Source organism: Myripristis murdjan, chromosome 23 (genome assembly GCF_902150065.1).
Source record: "Myripristis murdjan chromosome 23, fMyrMur1.1, whole genome shotgun sequence".
Taxonomy (NCBI): domain Eukaryota; kingdom Metazoa; phylum Chordata; class Actinopteri; order Holocentriformes; family Holocentridae; genus Myripristis; species Myripristis murdjan.
In genome coordinates this window covers 8,371,268-8,386,714 of record NC_044002.1, presented here as the reverse complement: position 1 = coordinate 8,386,714, position 15,447 = coordinate 8,371,268, and the positions used below count along the sequence as shown (strand labels likewise).

The 15,447-nt window shown below is 44.4% G+C and overlaps 1 protein-coding gene across 1 annotated transcript in view; it reads right to left on the bottom strand.

The window, feature by feature from the left end:
• Positions 1-15,447, bottom strand: part of LOC115355096 (fatty acyl-CoA reductase 1) — a 52,608-nt gene that overhangs the window by 16,133 nt on the left and 21,028 nt on the right. Inside the window, exon 2 of the mRNA XM_030045754.1 lies at positions 12,904-13,194. Within this exon, the coding sequence (XP_029901614.1) occupies positions 12,904-13,194 (291 nt within the window). The remainder of the gene's footprint in view (positions 1-12,903; positions 13,195-15,447) is intronic.

Genomic DNA, 15,447 nt, shown 5'->3' with positions numbered 1-15,447 from the left:
ATTCTACTGGTCTATTATTGTTAACTCTCAGTCAGGGAGGTAACAAGCCCTCCAATGGGCATCATTATATTCATACAACCCTAACCCTACTGAGAACACTGTCAATCAACAGGTACCAATACACTGAAGCCCACAGTGCCCCATTTTAATCATAGGAGCAAAAAGCATTGTTGTCGACATGAGGCTCACTGCAGTCACATGAGCAGGATCAATGAAGACAGTCTTTTTTTGCAGCAGGAGGTCTGGACTCTGGAGTAAAGACTTTTTTGGAGGGAGAGGCAACAATCTTGTATTTTCTTTTTTCCCCCTGCTGTGTCTTTGGATGGGGCTGTTTTTTTTTTTTTTTTGGTTTAGAATGGAAACACAGTCATGACAAATAAATTGTTTTCCTCTCAGAGAAAAATTGGGAAAACCAAGTCTGGATGTCCCAGGACTTACAAGACTAAAGAAAAGTCTATGGTAACACTTCCTTTTTCTATTAAACTCCTTTTGACAAATTGTGCACTCCAGATGAAGCGAAAAGGAAAGAGAGCATAGACTCAAGGGGCAGCAACGAGTGCTTGTCCACCTTTGTGCGCTGGTAATAACTGCAGAGCAAGAGCTGCCTACCATCTTTGAGCCGTCTTTGAAAACAGACCTGCACAAACCATTTAACAGTGACTTAGGTGACTTAGCTGCAGTCATATGAAGAGGATCAATGAAGAGGGTCTTTCTTGCAGATGGAGATCAGGGGTTAGAAGTGGAAAGGCTGTACATTCAAAGGGAAGGCACCTATAAAAATCAACTGTCTGACTGAGTGAGTGAGTAAGTGACCTGAATCAGCCACTTTCTGACCACAGCCCTCAGCTTGTGGGTGCTGTGGGAAAAAGAAGAAGAGTGGCATATCACTTTCAACCTAGGACGGCCTTGCCAAAGGCCTTTTGTAGATGAACGAGGTAGATGCATCTCATCAAGCTTCAAACTAAAAGAATAACAAAAGTCTATTTCTTTTCTGCATGAGAAAAGGAATAGGCTTATAAAGGGAAATAGGCTCTTGCAATTCCATGAGACTGAGGCTTGATGAGATGCATCAACCTGGTTCATGCACAAAAGGCCTTTGGAAAGGCCAGGTTGAAAGTGATATGCTACTCTTCTTCCCACAGCACCTGCATGGCGAGGGCCGTGGCCAGAGAGCTGCTGATTTAGGTCACTCACTCCAGGGACGCTTGAGTTTATAGGTGAGATCCATTTGGATGTATGGCCTTACTGCTTCAAACATAGCGGCAAGGGCAGAGGAAACTGTAGTTGGTAGCTGTAGGAACGCAGATTTTTTGATCAAATCTAAATCATTTGATCCAAATCAAGCATTTGTTGTCAGGTCGGCAAAACGGGCATGTGCCACTTGTGTTTTGCAGTGCATCTAGACACTTTTGTGTCAAGCACTACATGTAAATTGATGCAGCTCATTAGAGAATCTGTGGGTATGACTGCAGGGCGGCACTTTAAGTGCATGGCAGCAAGGTTTCCCGACTGAAATTTCCCAAACTGAAAACATGCCCTACATGCTCAAACCCCTTTCTGTTGCCTGACATAAACACTGAGAAACATCACTTTGGTAGTGTGACTGTCACATTCTTGGGGCTTGCAGCTGTTGTGGAGACACAAACCACATTAGCAATTCACAACTAGAAATAGCTTTGAGAAAACCACCTTGAGGCTGCATAGAGAAGACTTGGGCTGACTGGAGGAGGAAATCTAAATGCAAGCTGTTGTGTCCAATGTCAAGCTTTGGGGACTGACCTAGTTGATTAGGAAAACAAAGTGTGGCTGTAACTGGGGTGTTACAACAACTCTACTAGTGGTGGTGGAATACGCAGCAAATAGGGGTGTAATGATATATTGTGTCATGACAGTTCACAATGCAAAAATGTGGTGATGTGAATCATCAGATGTCATGATGCACATTGTGGAGAGCTGCAGTTCATTAAACCATCAATCAAAACTAACAAGTGGCAAAACAAAGCAAACTGCTCGAAAACTAGCTGCACTAACAGGTACAAACTCTGATCAGTTAGTATTTGAGGAGAACAAAGTATCTGCCTTGAATGCCTCATGTGAACATTTTAACAAACATCATAGCAGTATCTCAGCCACAGCAAATAAAGTAAGACTGCAAAAAGATGAAGCCTGGAGTACCTGGAGACTGAGGACGCCCCATTCCTTGTAATTGTGCATTATGAGAGATCACTAATTTTTTAAGTTATCATTTTAGCTGTGGTAAAACTGCTACAACACATTTTATTTACCAATTTATACCACTGTTCAAGTATTCAGTTCTTTACAGCAGGGGTCTAAAGATACATTTGTTTGAAATGTTATGAAAACAAGAAAACACATTGTTTGCATTGATTATGCCTCAGAAATAAGTCTTTTTCAACCATATTTTTTCTTGATTAAAATTTTGATCTAAATATCATGAGAATACTCAATTGTGAACTCTGAATCGTGAATCAAACTGAATCGTGAGTTGAGTGAATCCTTACACTCCTAGCAGCAAGTGAAACCCACTCTGTTGAAAGGTCGGGAGCTTTACTGACAAATGCTATACTGTGAAGGAACAGGGAGGGGCAGGCAGAGAAACAGAGACAGAGGGGGATCAGATTCTCCACCGGCTGCTCACTTCACTCTAATCAGCACTGCAATGTTACGGCAAAATGAGTTCCTGCAGATGCTCCGAAATATAGAATTCAATCACTATGTACCACGTTATCATTTACTCATGTACAGGATGAAATCATGCACAACCTTTTTTAGTGTACACTCGCTTGCTTTTAATATCTACTACTACTACTCATACTACTGATAACTCAATCAAGGATACCTGGGAAGAGCCTCTGATGCCAAGTTCACATTACAAGACTGTCAAAGTCTGTAGTTTTCACACAACACACCTTGCCATCTTGAATCAGGAATCTTAAAAGTTGTGGCTTTTCAACAGTGACTGAGCAGTGCCCTGCGGTTACATATTACAAGATCTTCCACCAAGAGGAATCCCAGATGAGTTTGGTCTGCGAACTAAAATTTGTCACAAAACCACACGCGGCAAGTGACACATTACATGAATGGGTGAGAGAATGGATTGAGATGCAAGGGCAGCTAACTGTATGTTCTGCAGAGAGAGCTGGAGGTAAATAAATATTTTTGCATTGAAAATGTAGATAGCTGCTTGTATTGTGCCTCAGCAAGGACGACAAGGTTACAAATATTGAAAAGCTTGTGTGTAAGCCGGTGTCATACAGAAACTGTATAAGTGTGCCCTCCTATACTAACAGAGGGAGGGGGAGTGTGTTTATTTGTGTGTGTCTGTGTGCGAGAGAGACAGAGAAACAGAGAAATAAGACCGGGTTCGGGGAGCTGTCGTGGATGACAACAGAAGAGCCCTGTGTCTTGCGCTCTCATTGGCTGTAGCTTGCCGCTGACAGATCCAGACATTTAACCTGCTAGATATCCGGATACATAGCGCTTCAGTGCCGATTTGTGAACACTGAGGAAACACCGATTTGCCTCTGATCTGAGGCTTTTGTCGGTGAGCTCCAAGAACCGTCGGCAAGTGGAAAATCAGGGCTACAATCATGTAGTGTGAACAAGGCATAAGCCAAAGTTAAATGCCGAATAGACACAGGAGGGAGGAGGGAATGCAAGAAAGAGCGTTCGGGTCACAGGGGTGAATGAGACCGGAGACCGTGGGTCTCAGAGCGCTCTTTGTTATGGACACAAGGAAAGAATGGCATTGTGGGATTGTGGAGTCCTTTTGTAAGAGGCTCTTTGGACGACCATGGTCTTGTGCCAGCCTACCACGGCTCTCATTTACCACAACACCCCTCTCCGACCCACGGGCATAAATGAGCAAACTGCCTTGTACAGGAGGACAATACCCCACCAGTTTGCACTTCCTCGCCCCTTGGTGACAGGAAAAAAAAAAAAAAAATGACCACAGCCATTCCTGGTTTGGCCTAATACTCCAGGCACAAAGCTGCAGTGGTACATCGTGTAGTCACTTAAAAGCCGCCATAGTTCACCTGAAGCCACAGAGCCAAGATTTCTAACCTCAAACCTGGGTATCATTCAAGTTGAACAACAATATCTGTGACACATCAGTTGCACTGAATGACCTTTCCTGTGCTTTGGTGATGGAGCTGGCATGGACATGTGTGGTTGCCAGTTGTCGTTTCCCTGTACAAGAGACGCCAACATTGTAAAGACCCTGGGGGCAATAAATCTTCATCCAGAGTGCCTGAATCAGCCACTCTGTGGACCTTCACAGAAACCCAACACTAATGGTACTTTCCTTTCAGCCCAGCAACCCGAGATGCCATTTAAACAGCCTCCCTCCTCGCTAACTGCCCTTTAACTGGGTTCCTTTCGCTCACAGCCCCCTTCACAGAGATCTGTCCCCTGGAGCAAAGGCACGACAGAGACAGAGGGAAAAGCTAAGCAGAGGAGGAAAAAATACCGTGAGAAACAGTGAGGGGAAAGCAACACGAGTAAGTTTGTTGTGTTTTCTCTGTCTCTGCTATCATCCCTGAGGGTTGTGGTACCTAAAAGGCCACTCTGCCTCATTGTTTGGAGGTGATTCTTAGTTAAGTTGCTTCATGGTGTTAAGCACGGCAGTGTACACCACACTTTAAGAGGGGTGACCACCTCATGACAGAGACTGTTGGCCAAGATACTCCGTTTTGGTTGACCATCAAAGAAAAACAGGGTTCTGAATAATCAGACATACACACAGAGGCAAACTGTTGGGAGGAGGAAAGTTTGGTGGTAGTTTATCGGACACTGATTGAAGTGTTTGGGTTTGAAAACACATTCCAATGATTTCCTTCTTCCTGCTCTTGTGGGAGCATCTGTTCGAGTCTGACCAGTAGCTGGGTATGTGCCACCATTGGTCTTCTACCTGCTGAGTCAGCTTGACACAGCCAATCAGGGATGAGCAGTCCAGAAAATTTACAGTAACTAGGTAAGGTCTGCCCAAAGTATGTCAGAAAGAGGCAATTAACGACTGCACCCTCAGCACTGACCTCCATTTCCTGACATGCACTGTCTAAATTAGTAAATTAGTTGCATAATAGGAAGTGGGAGGGAATACTGCCAAAAGAAATAAGAACAAAAAATCAGTTTTACTAAGGATTTTGTAATGACTAAATCTCCTCCAGCACTGTCGACAGAGCATTAGCACTAAAAGCCCTAAGTGGCAGAGGAGCCATCATTATGTCTCTGACAGCAGTCCAAAGTTTCCTTCTCCATATGTCGAAGCATCAGCGCTCCGGGGGTGGGGGTGTTCAAGCTGAGGATGAGATGCAAAGCCTGGGGAGAAGACAGAGCCATGAGGAGTCCCATGGGAGGCTCTGGAGGAGGACTGACATAACTAACCCCTGGAGCTGTCAGCACGATCGCTGAGCAGAGGGTTCATCTCCACTCCCCTTCACCCTGTCTTCAATCCCTTCCTGTCTCCTTTGCAGCCTCACTGTGGTTCAAAAACAGAATTTTTGAGTTAATCAGGCTGTGTTATTACACATTTCCAAATTGCTCCTGAGGGTTACAGTCTGAGCTGGCAGCTCTGTCTGCTGAATTGACAAATGGGCAATGGACACATTTTTAATAAACTTGTAAACTTGTAATTATCTCTAAAATGCTGAGTCTTCTGCGTCTGGAGGGATGCATCTGGATGCCAAGCATGGTCTGGCATGGTGTTGGAGGCTTACTCCAATAATAAAATGCATAAAATGATTTCAACATACTCATCTCTTTTGGATAGTTTTGTTTTCATGCAAAGTACAGGTAATCTTTGGCTTCAGACAAATTAAGAGTTATATTTCAGGAATGATCCCTTTAAGAGATATGACGCCAACTGTCCTCGAAATTATCCATGCCTGAATCCCACAGCTTTTTAAAAGCCAAAGGGAGTCTTTAAGAATGCAGGGCACAGATCATCAAAGCAAACTAATGAAAATGGATGGTTTTCTTGTGCCAGGCTCTGGGCTATCACTGTACACAGCTCAACTGAGAAGATCAATATCAACGCAGTAATAAGGTTTTACGGTGACAAAAATGTAGAATTTCTGTGCTCTGCATTTGGTATGCCAAAGGCATCCCAGTCCAGCCTTTTAGAATGACCTCATGCTGAGCCAAGGAGAACTTCATTACCCTCCAAAAGGAAAGCAACAGAATTAAGAGTTTATGATGATAGTGTATGGCCCATATGTTCACATTAAAATTGAAAGGATTCGGCATGGAGAAGTGAAATTTGTGTTTTGTTTCTTTGGGCTTGATGCTAACACTGAACAGCTGGTTGCATGGAGGATTTGGGACGGTGAAGACAACAGGTCGGCCTTAGTGATGTGTTCAGGCTCGTCTGTAGATTGCAACTTAAGGAGGTGCTCAGGCAGAGCAGTGCTGTGCTAAGGCGAGAATGATATACTAGCACTGGTCAGAGTGCTGCCGCCATCAAACCAAGAGATTAGAAGAAAAGCTAAGCTCAAAGCTCCTCCCCTCACACTGCAGCAGACATGCATGGCATCATGATAGAGCATAGCAAATCAGTCATGTGCTGCCAGTGTGTGTGCAGCACACAAACAGAATACATTTACCAGAAATGTGCAATATTTTGACAGGAAAAGCATCCTTATTCACATACAGCTGAAAGGCAACACCCTGGAGGGGCTGATGCCACTGTGCATGGTGCAGAGAGAGAGAGAGAGAGTGTGTGTGTGTGTGTGTGTATGCGCGTCTTTATCAGATTGGTTTCAGACTTTATCTTGAAGAGAGAGATACTCCAGGGCTGTTGTAATCTTGATGAACATGATCCTGCGTGATATGGAGAGTGGCTTCTCATCTGTCCTGCCACTAAGACCTGGGGCCTCTGTCTCCCAACCTTCGGCCTCTATGTGGAAATGAAGCATGGCCTCATTTATTCTTCCCAGATCAATAACACCCACATACACACAAACACACACCCACACATCTAAAGGGCCAAATAATAATACTGTGACAAGTCAATTTGAAACCCCATGGTAAAGCTCTACGGGCCCAGTTTCCATATTTCATGAAGATACATTTGTTGACTTCCTGTGCCTTTCCTCCAGCTGTTTATAGAGTATTCACCATCTATCACACTAAATCTGATAGCAAGATGCCAGAGAAATGAAATTTAAGGCTGCACGGTTGCCCCCTTCTTCAAATTTTAGTCATGGAGGCTATCAAGTCTGAGAAACTGCTATTTGGTGTTCCCTGAGGCTGGACAGTTTGTTCAGCAGTTTTTCCTTGTGAATCACTTCCTGTGAAAGTGATGTACAAGGTAGTCCTTGCAGACAGCCGTTTTCTGACACACAGGAAGTGCAGCTTATGTAAAGTCCAAGTGAACATTCATGGCAATGTCGTGCAATTCTGAAAACACTGGAAAGGTTTGTGAATTATGTGAAAATTCAGCTACAGTGCAAAGATTGATAGTGAAAGCTTTCATAGAATTTGTACTTAAATGAAGGAGATGGTGTGAAAAAAAAAACGGTCATGATTGATACAAACTATGATAAAGATGAAGTTAGATATCGTACACATAAGGTGGAGTGCAGCGTCTCACCCATTACTGATGGACCTGAATATAGGTCTTGATGACCATGGTGGTGCAGCCGTAGTGCTGCAGTAGAAAACCAGCACACTAAATGTGCAGAGGGACTTCTGCCACAGATGGCTGTGGAGCTTGATGTGGAGACAGAAAGGTGTTTGGCAGACTCCCTGTACACTGTAGGGACACTAGGCTAGGCAACAACAGTCCCCCGATGATCAGGCTCTGCACTACACATGTGCAGGACCATGTGTCAGCTCTGCCTTAATGACTCCACGAGCGATATTTAATGTGCTAATTTGTTTCACAAACTGGAGTTAATTTGCGGCCTAATTATACGCAAAAGTATTGGTTCCCCCAAGCCCCGGTCTCTGGGGGGAGTTGTAGGCCTATTGGTTGCCTGTCAGCCTGTTTGCCTGCTGTACCTGCCTTGCACTGTGTCAGGCTGGCAGCCTTGTTCTCTCCCCCAGCCTCATTATGTTTCTGGGTGGGACACACAAGTAACAACCCCCCCCCAGTCAGCTCGCTCTCTCTTCTATGTAAAACCTGCTGTTTAAAAAGAGCTTGATAGACCTTAGACACGCTGCCATGCACACAACCAGTAGGTAACCTCACGATTTAGCTTTTGTACCTGAATCAGGGGTGTGGGGTGGGAAAGGAGTGGAGCAGGTTGTGAGAGGCCTGTTCTTCCATCACAAATGACAAGGAGGTGCTTCAGGTGTGCCAGCACTGACAGCTGACACTAACAATTCAGACGGCTCCACAAATGGAAACAACACCGCCTGTTAGTGCCAGGAGTCAATAAATCTTGAATATTTATATTGTCTGAAAGATCGCCTCTCTCTGGCTGCTAACAAGAGGAAATCAATAACAATGTAGCCATGCTGGATCAGTGCATGATACGAGCAGAGGACGGCAAACCACAAAGCATGAGGGGGCTGAGATGCACTGCACACAGAGCATACACCACTGTCTGACACAAATATCCTCTGATTATGCTAGTCTCACACCAACAAACAGGATCTATGAACACACACATCAAACATAAAGATGGGAGGAGCACAGAGGGCTGCGTTATCTCTAGGATTTACTTCTGAACTGTTCATATGGCACAAACGTCTGCAGAGAAAGAGTGACAGAGAGAAAACTGAGTCATGTAATTGCGACTATCCCTGTGAATACATCAAAATCCTTAAACCGTATGCTACTGTGCATCCAAAGGGCTGTAAAATGCACCAGTATCAATAATTTATAGATGCAGTACCGAGCCTCCTAGAAAACACGCATATCTCCAGCAGAAAGGGAAGGCATTGCACAATTCACAAGTGAGTGACAAACTTGAGATAGTCGGTGCTTTCATCATCAAATCAACAGCATCAGATTCAGTAAAGCTGGAGGACTTTTTGTAACAGAGAAAACAAAACATGTTCTTTGTTGTTGTGCAGGATATCTGTGTGGTACGGGTGGATGATGACGATGGACATGATATATAATCTGAGCAGCCAGCCACAGCCCACAGGGAGAATACAGGTGGGGCCTATTTGCATCAGCAGTGACTTCAGTTTGAACTGAATTTGACACTGTGGTATTCCAACCATGTCAGGCATGAACTGTCTCTATAACTAATGCAGGAGCTCACGTAAAATGATAGATAGATGTTTAACACAGTAATTAACACCCACACCTCACTCTATCCTTGAGTTTATGTTGACTATACGCTGGACCTTCGTCTTAGTGATTCAGCAGCAGGTGTGTCAAGGTCATGACACGCTGAGATGAGGGAAATGCAACAGGAAGGAAGTACACCACACCAACCCTGAGTGAGTCGACTCTGCTGAAGAAATACTCTTACTTGTGGCTTTTTTTTTTTTTTTTTTTTGAGGCAAGACAGGAAGAGGCAAAGTTGAGATCACAGAAGATGTAAGCGATGCAAATTCCTCATCTTTAGGATTCATAGTGAAAAAATTCTTAGAGGTTTTGAGTAAACGCCTGTGGATGTGTCTTCGAAACACAAACACACAAAGTGAAAAAAACAACAACCGCAATATACACTGTCTCTTGCTGTTTTCAGACAAACCGATCCTTTATTGAGGCCTGCGCGAATGAAGGAGCAAAGGCAACAAATAAGAAAAAGAAAAAAAGGACCGAAGCAGAGATGATTCCATTTGTCCAAGCTAGAACAACACAGCATCTGTTCAATAGATGACTTATTCCACACCCCGCCTGCCTGACTCCTCTCCAACCCATTAGATAACATGTTTGAACAAATACTGTGAGCAAACACTCAGCCACATTCCTCTTTTGACAACCAATGACAGTACATCTGTGGAGCGGAGCTAAGCAGGTATAGCCATTGTTCAGACAAAGAGGGTTGTGAAGGGGGAACAGACGGGTGCAAGACGCTGGTTGGCGCAAAATTTGTGCGGAGGTACTTTGACAGAGTAATGTCTCTTGCAGCAGCCAGCTGACACATAACGGGACACGCACAAATGTTATCATCAGATGGAGCCATCTCATTCACAGCTGTCTTAACCCACTGATCAGCATGTGTCCAATAGCTTCTCAAGCAATGATCAGTACAGCCCATTTTACAGATATACAGACCAAACCTTCGCCTCTATGGGATCCTGCCCTGAAGACAAAATTCCGTGACTCCTCTTCCTACACAAAGCATTCCCACCTCTCCCACACAGATCGGAGCACAGCCCCTTGCAGCTACAGAGCTGGCTTTGCAATATGAACACATTTCACCGCTACAGAGACAGAACATAAGACTGTGACCGGGATCAACAGTCCGCTAGTGGGTGGGGAAGGCATGCCGTGGAGAAGGAGAGAGGCCCTGTGTACCCATAGGCCTACATCTATCAAGTGCCTGACATGCCATTCAGTACCCAGCACCGCAGCCAGAGCTGCAGGCGTCTAAACATTTCCACAGAATAAAAGTAGCCACCAAGACTTTGAATGGCTCGGTGCTACAGACAGTGCTTGAATGTCAGAGTCAGTGCAGAGGAAATGTGTAGGGAACAATGATATCCCTATCTACTTGTCTTTTTTCTGCTCGGGGCAGCTCCCCTGATAGCATCCTTTTAAGAACACGATGGGGACAGGTCATTGGACGTTACCTAGCAACAAGTAGTCTGAATGATACTGCCATGGCTAGGAGGAGGAGAAGAGGCCATTTGGGCATGCCGCATGAAAAGAGGCTGGAATGGGCAGAGAGGCAAAATCACTATTCTCCTTGATGAAATATCCTGATTCTGAATAGAATAATCCTGACCTGAGGGCTGGCATGAATACCAATTGGTACTTGAGGCTTGGTCATGGAAAATTAATGGCATTGCTTTTGAATGCAGACCAAGCATGAATGAGTCTGCACTAGGAGCAGCATCTCCTAACAGCTGATGCTTTTAGACTTTTGGGGTTATCAGATGAGTCAAATATTACAAATTTACCCTTGCAGTTGATAAAGCTAGTGCCAGTGGCCATAGTGGTAACAAGAAAAAGAGGCAAGCCAAATTACGATGCAATAGGAATTTTGAGATTTGACATTTTTTGTCATACTGACCATGTCAGGTTCATCGATTTCAGAACTTCACGGGGTCTGGCATGTCCCAGGTTAAGACTGGTTAAAGACAGGTTCACCTTTGACAATCGAAAAGGGCCACGTCTGACCAAAATGCTAAGAATTGTGGGATGCTGTGGGTGCTGACAACACCTATCTGTGTCTGTGCGATCTCCTCTGTTTGGGCCTTGTTAAGCTCACCATTTTCTGCACTGCCGCTGAAATGTTAGCAGATACAAAACCACACAAACACGACCGTTTGATTATCGCTGTTAGTCTTTTCTCCCTTACAAGCCCCAGCAGAGGGGGCAACTTACATTTGAAAAGGCGTCTGAATTATAAATCAGCCTCTCTCGCCCACTTTCTCCCCATTTCTGCCACAGACAAATTACAGGGTACTGTTAACTGGCACTTCTACTGCTGTATCAGAGGTAGCTAATTAAATGGTGAGAGATGTGTTCTGTAACACAGGGAAGGCTGAGGCACTGAGTTCACCTTAACAGATGGGGGTGGGGGGGGGGGCTGAAATGCAAAGAAAACACATGCATAAGGCAAAATTATGGAGCTAATTTCAAAGGTCCATACTGGGTAAGAACAAAAACAGCTGCTCCGCCGGTGTCGTTGCAATGAGTAAAATAATGAAATGTGGTACAATGACTCAGAGAGACCAGTAAAAATAGATGCCATTAAAGAGAGGAAGAGAGAGAAAAAAGAAGAGAGTAACACAGTGTAAGCGTGATTTTATTGGGTATGCTGACAGTTTGAGGCCAGTAACACCCAAACAGTATAGAGCCACAGGCCTGCAGCAAATGCTTCTGAGCACATCAATACATATCCCGTGTCAATCCTTCAGTCCTCATTAAGCCCAACACAGTTTGGAGCTTTGCTGAGTCATGCTTTACTGTACTGCTCTGCCCAATATAGTTGACACCATATATTTAGAGCGCCTCCCACCCCCCCCCTCCCAAAATCTTACTCTGTCTGTGCTCTGACTTTGCCTTATCCTACTCCGCCTCCTGCCTTTCTACCCCAACCTTTTTTGCTCCATCTCTCCAACCCATGCCCTTTTTCTCATCTCCTCACTGTCCCTAATTCTTCTGCTTTCCCTTGACCATCTCCTTCATGCTAGCCCTTTCCCCACCACCTGTAATCTTCCCCATCTCTGTCTATCCATCCTCTAATTTTCATTCCAACATTTCATCAGGATAATCTCACATTCAGTCTCCCTTATTTAGTGTTCTTGGTTAAACCATTTTTTTTTCTCTCTCCCAAATTTTATTGATGGGCAATTGGAGTCTGGAGTCAGCAAGTTCATTTCACCATGGCAACAGCTACTGCTACTGTAATTCAAAGGCAAATTTTTGCTGCTGTGTAACATGCATTTAGAGCCATATACTCATTTGCGCAACATGTCTTTTGAATGATAATTTGAATGAATGAACACCCCTTTGGTCAGAGTATGAAAATACCCAACACCTGGGCTTACTACCTTAAATTTGCTGTTGTAATGGTTTAACAGAAGCAGGTTTGCCACTTTCTGCTGACGTAACGCTTTCCTCATTGCCCTCTTTTGCCTGCTTACGGAGAATAGTGTTTCAAAAGTAAAGCAAGACCACTGGCGCTGCTGGTGTTGCAGAGAAAGAAACTCAGAAATGAGGACACTTAAGCTCAGAAGCAATTACCCCACACACAGTACATCCAAACAGATGTAAATCACCAAAAGTGCATATTTGTCTCTTACCTTGCACTTCATCATGTCGCTGACCCTCTGCTGCATGGACTGGCCAGCTTTGGGTCTGACCAGGATGTAGAGGGCTTTGACCTCAGGGCAGGACCTCAGCAGCTTCTCCACCAGCACCTTGCCCATGAAGCCTGTGGCTCCCGTGATCAGCACGCTCTTGCCAGCGTAGTAGTCTGCTATCGATGCCATGCTGCTGCCCACTATGTCACCGCACACACTAGTCAGTCTGCTTTGTCTGTCTGCTGTCTGCTTTCCCAACTTGTCAAGGTCCTGGCCTTCACCAGACGGCTTCTGCAGAGAGAGGGAGGGAGAGGAAAGAGGCTATGAATATGACGGCTGGCAGCCACATAGTTTAGGGACTGTTATCAGGAAGCACTTGTGAGGCTTATGTAACTTGTATGAATCCATAGTGAGTCTAAGCGGAGAGGCGGTGCAGGGGAGGCCGAAACTGGGCTGTGAATCACACTTATGTGATGACAAGGTTACAAGGAGAAGTTATGAGAGAAGGTACACGGCACAGCCTTTAATTGCTCCAGCCAGGCATATTCTGGCAAACTTTAAACACACACACCAACAAATACAAAATGTTGCCTCTGTTCTGACCTTCGCAGCGATGGAAGAACCAGGAAACGAGTATGCAAAGGAGATGAATATTCATACCAGAGATGGGTCATTGTTCAGGGGCAATTAGACATGTGTGTCTGTGCACCTGTGTGTTTGTGTGTCTGGTGATGGCTGGGTGCACAGGCGTGTACAGCGCCAGGCTGACCAAGCCAAGGTCTTTGCTCCTGGGAAGAGCAGGGGGTGCAAGCTACAATGACAGGCCTCCAGCTCAATTAAACTAGCACTGTTAAAATTTCAGATTAAACAGTCAGTCAGTTTCAGCTCTGAACTGGAGATGTGTGTGGGCAACTGTGTTTCCATCGACCCTTTTTTTATGCACTCTTGCTGTATTGAACAAAAAATGCTTGATGGAAACAGCAAATGTCAAATAAAATCCCCAAAATGTTACTTGAGACTTTACACACTCACTTGAAGTGGATAAGCTTTGAATTCGCTAAGAAGAAATGTAATACTCAGTGACGGAAATGCATTTGCTGAATAAAATAAGGACATGCTCTTAGGATTTAATCATATGAGTGGTCGCTCTTTGACTTGACCTCAGACAGAGCTGCTGTTATGGGGGATGGTGTAATGTCAACAGGTACAGGTGAAGAAATCGACACATTCCTTTGTTTCATATATGAAAAGAACACAATGGCGATACGACAGGGAGCAGGGTTCTGTCCATTTTTGCACAACTAGGCACAGCCATACAGCTAGCAGACTAATGGCTGCCTGTAGCAAACGACAGATAATGATGGGGATGGATTGTTTCGGTCTGCTGTTTGGGAGCATTACAGATTTACTGTTACCTATGACAATGAGAGGAAAAAAAGTGATAAATAAAACTGCGAGTGCACTGTGCGACATGTGTGGCTTATGCTAAGAGCAACACTTCCAATATGATGACGCATTTGCGAAGACATCACGGGTAAAAAAGAACAAGAGCCTCACCTCCTGCTGTACAAAAAAACATACTGAACCAAAAACTGTGACACCAAAACCGTGACACAAACCAAACTGTGAATTTTGTGAACCGTTCCACCCCTAGATAATGATAACATAGCAGGATAGATATCATTTGTCCCCAAAGCAGGCCACATTTATATTTGGTTAAACAGATGTTACAGGAAAACATCTTGATTTTTTGCATCATTTAATTATTCACTTGCAATCTGAATTTATAGCGTTTTATGGAATCGCAGCCGTTGTGGAGAGAGAATGAGAAAGAAAGATATGAGTAATCACTGAACCCACAGCTTCTGAGCCAACCACAGGGGTAAACACACACACAGAAAAACCTCTGAGGTGGGACACTGTGACCCTGTTGCCCCAGTCTCTGCCTCTCTCAGGCAGACATCTCAAACCACAACAGCACAGCATGTACAACTCTGATTCCCATCATTTCATTCCATTGTGCTGTTCACAAAGATAAAACCAGAGGATTAGAAACACTTTAGCCTTGTTTTGGAGACATTGCATGACATCCCAGCCATTACTGCATAGGTTTTTTTTGTTTGTGTAATCTCTACTGTTGTGCACAAGGTCTTAGCTGTGTGCAAGGGGGGGTTTCTCAGAACGTGGCTTGGCATGTCAAACTCGGGGTTATCACTGCTTGATGAGATTTACATTGGGACTGATCCAAACCCACGTTACCTAGTAGCCTCAGAAAAGCTGCAGCATTTACACAACAATCTCTACCCATAGAAACAAAGACAAAGTGAACAATGATTCTACACAATGGCTGGCACCTGGCTCACTCTACAAAAAAGACATATTTACCTAAGATAAAATGACCCAGACTTGCCCTCTGCTTCACTCTGCCGATGAATTTTGATGTGTTACTGGATGTCCAGTCTCCCCTTCCCTTTTCCTTCTATTAGGACTTAATTGGATCAATTTCTATTCTAATGGCATTGGTGTAATGGACTGTGTCCGTTT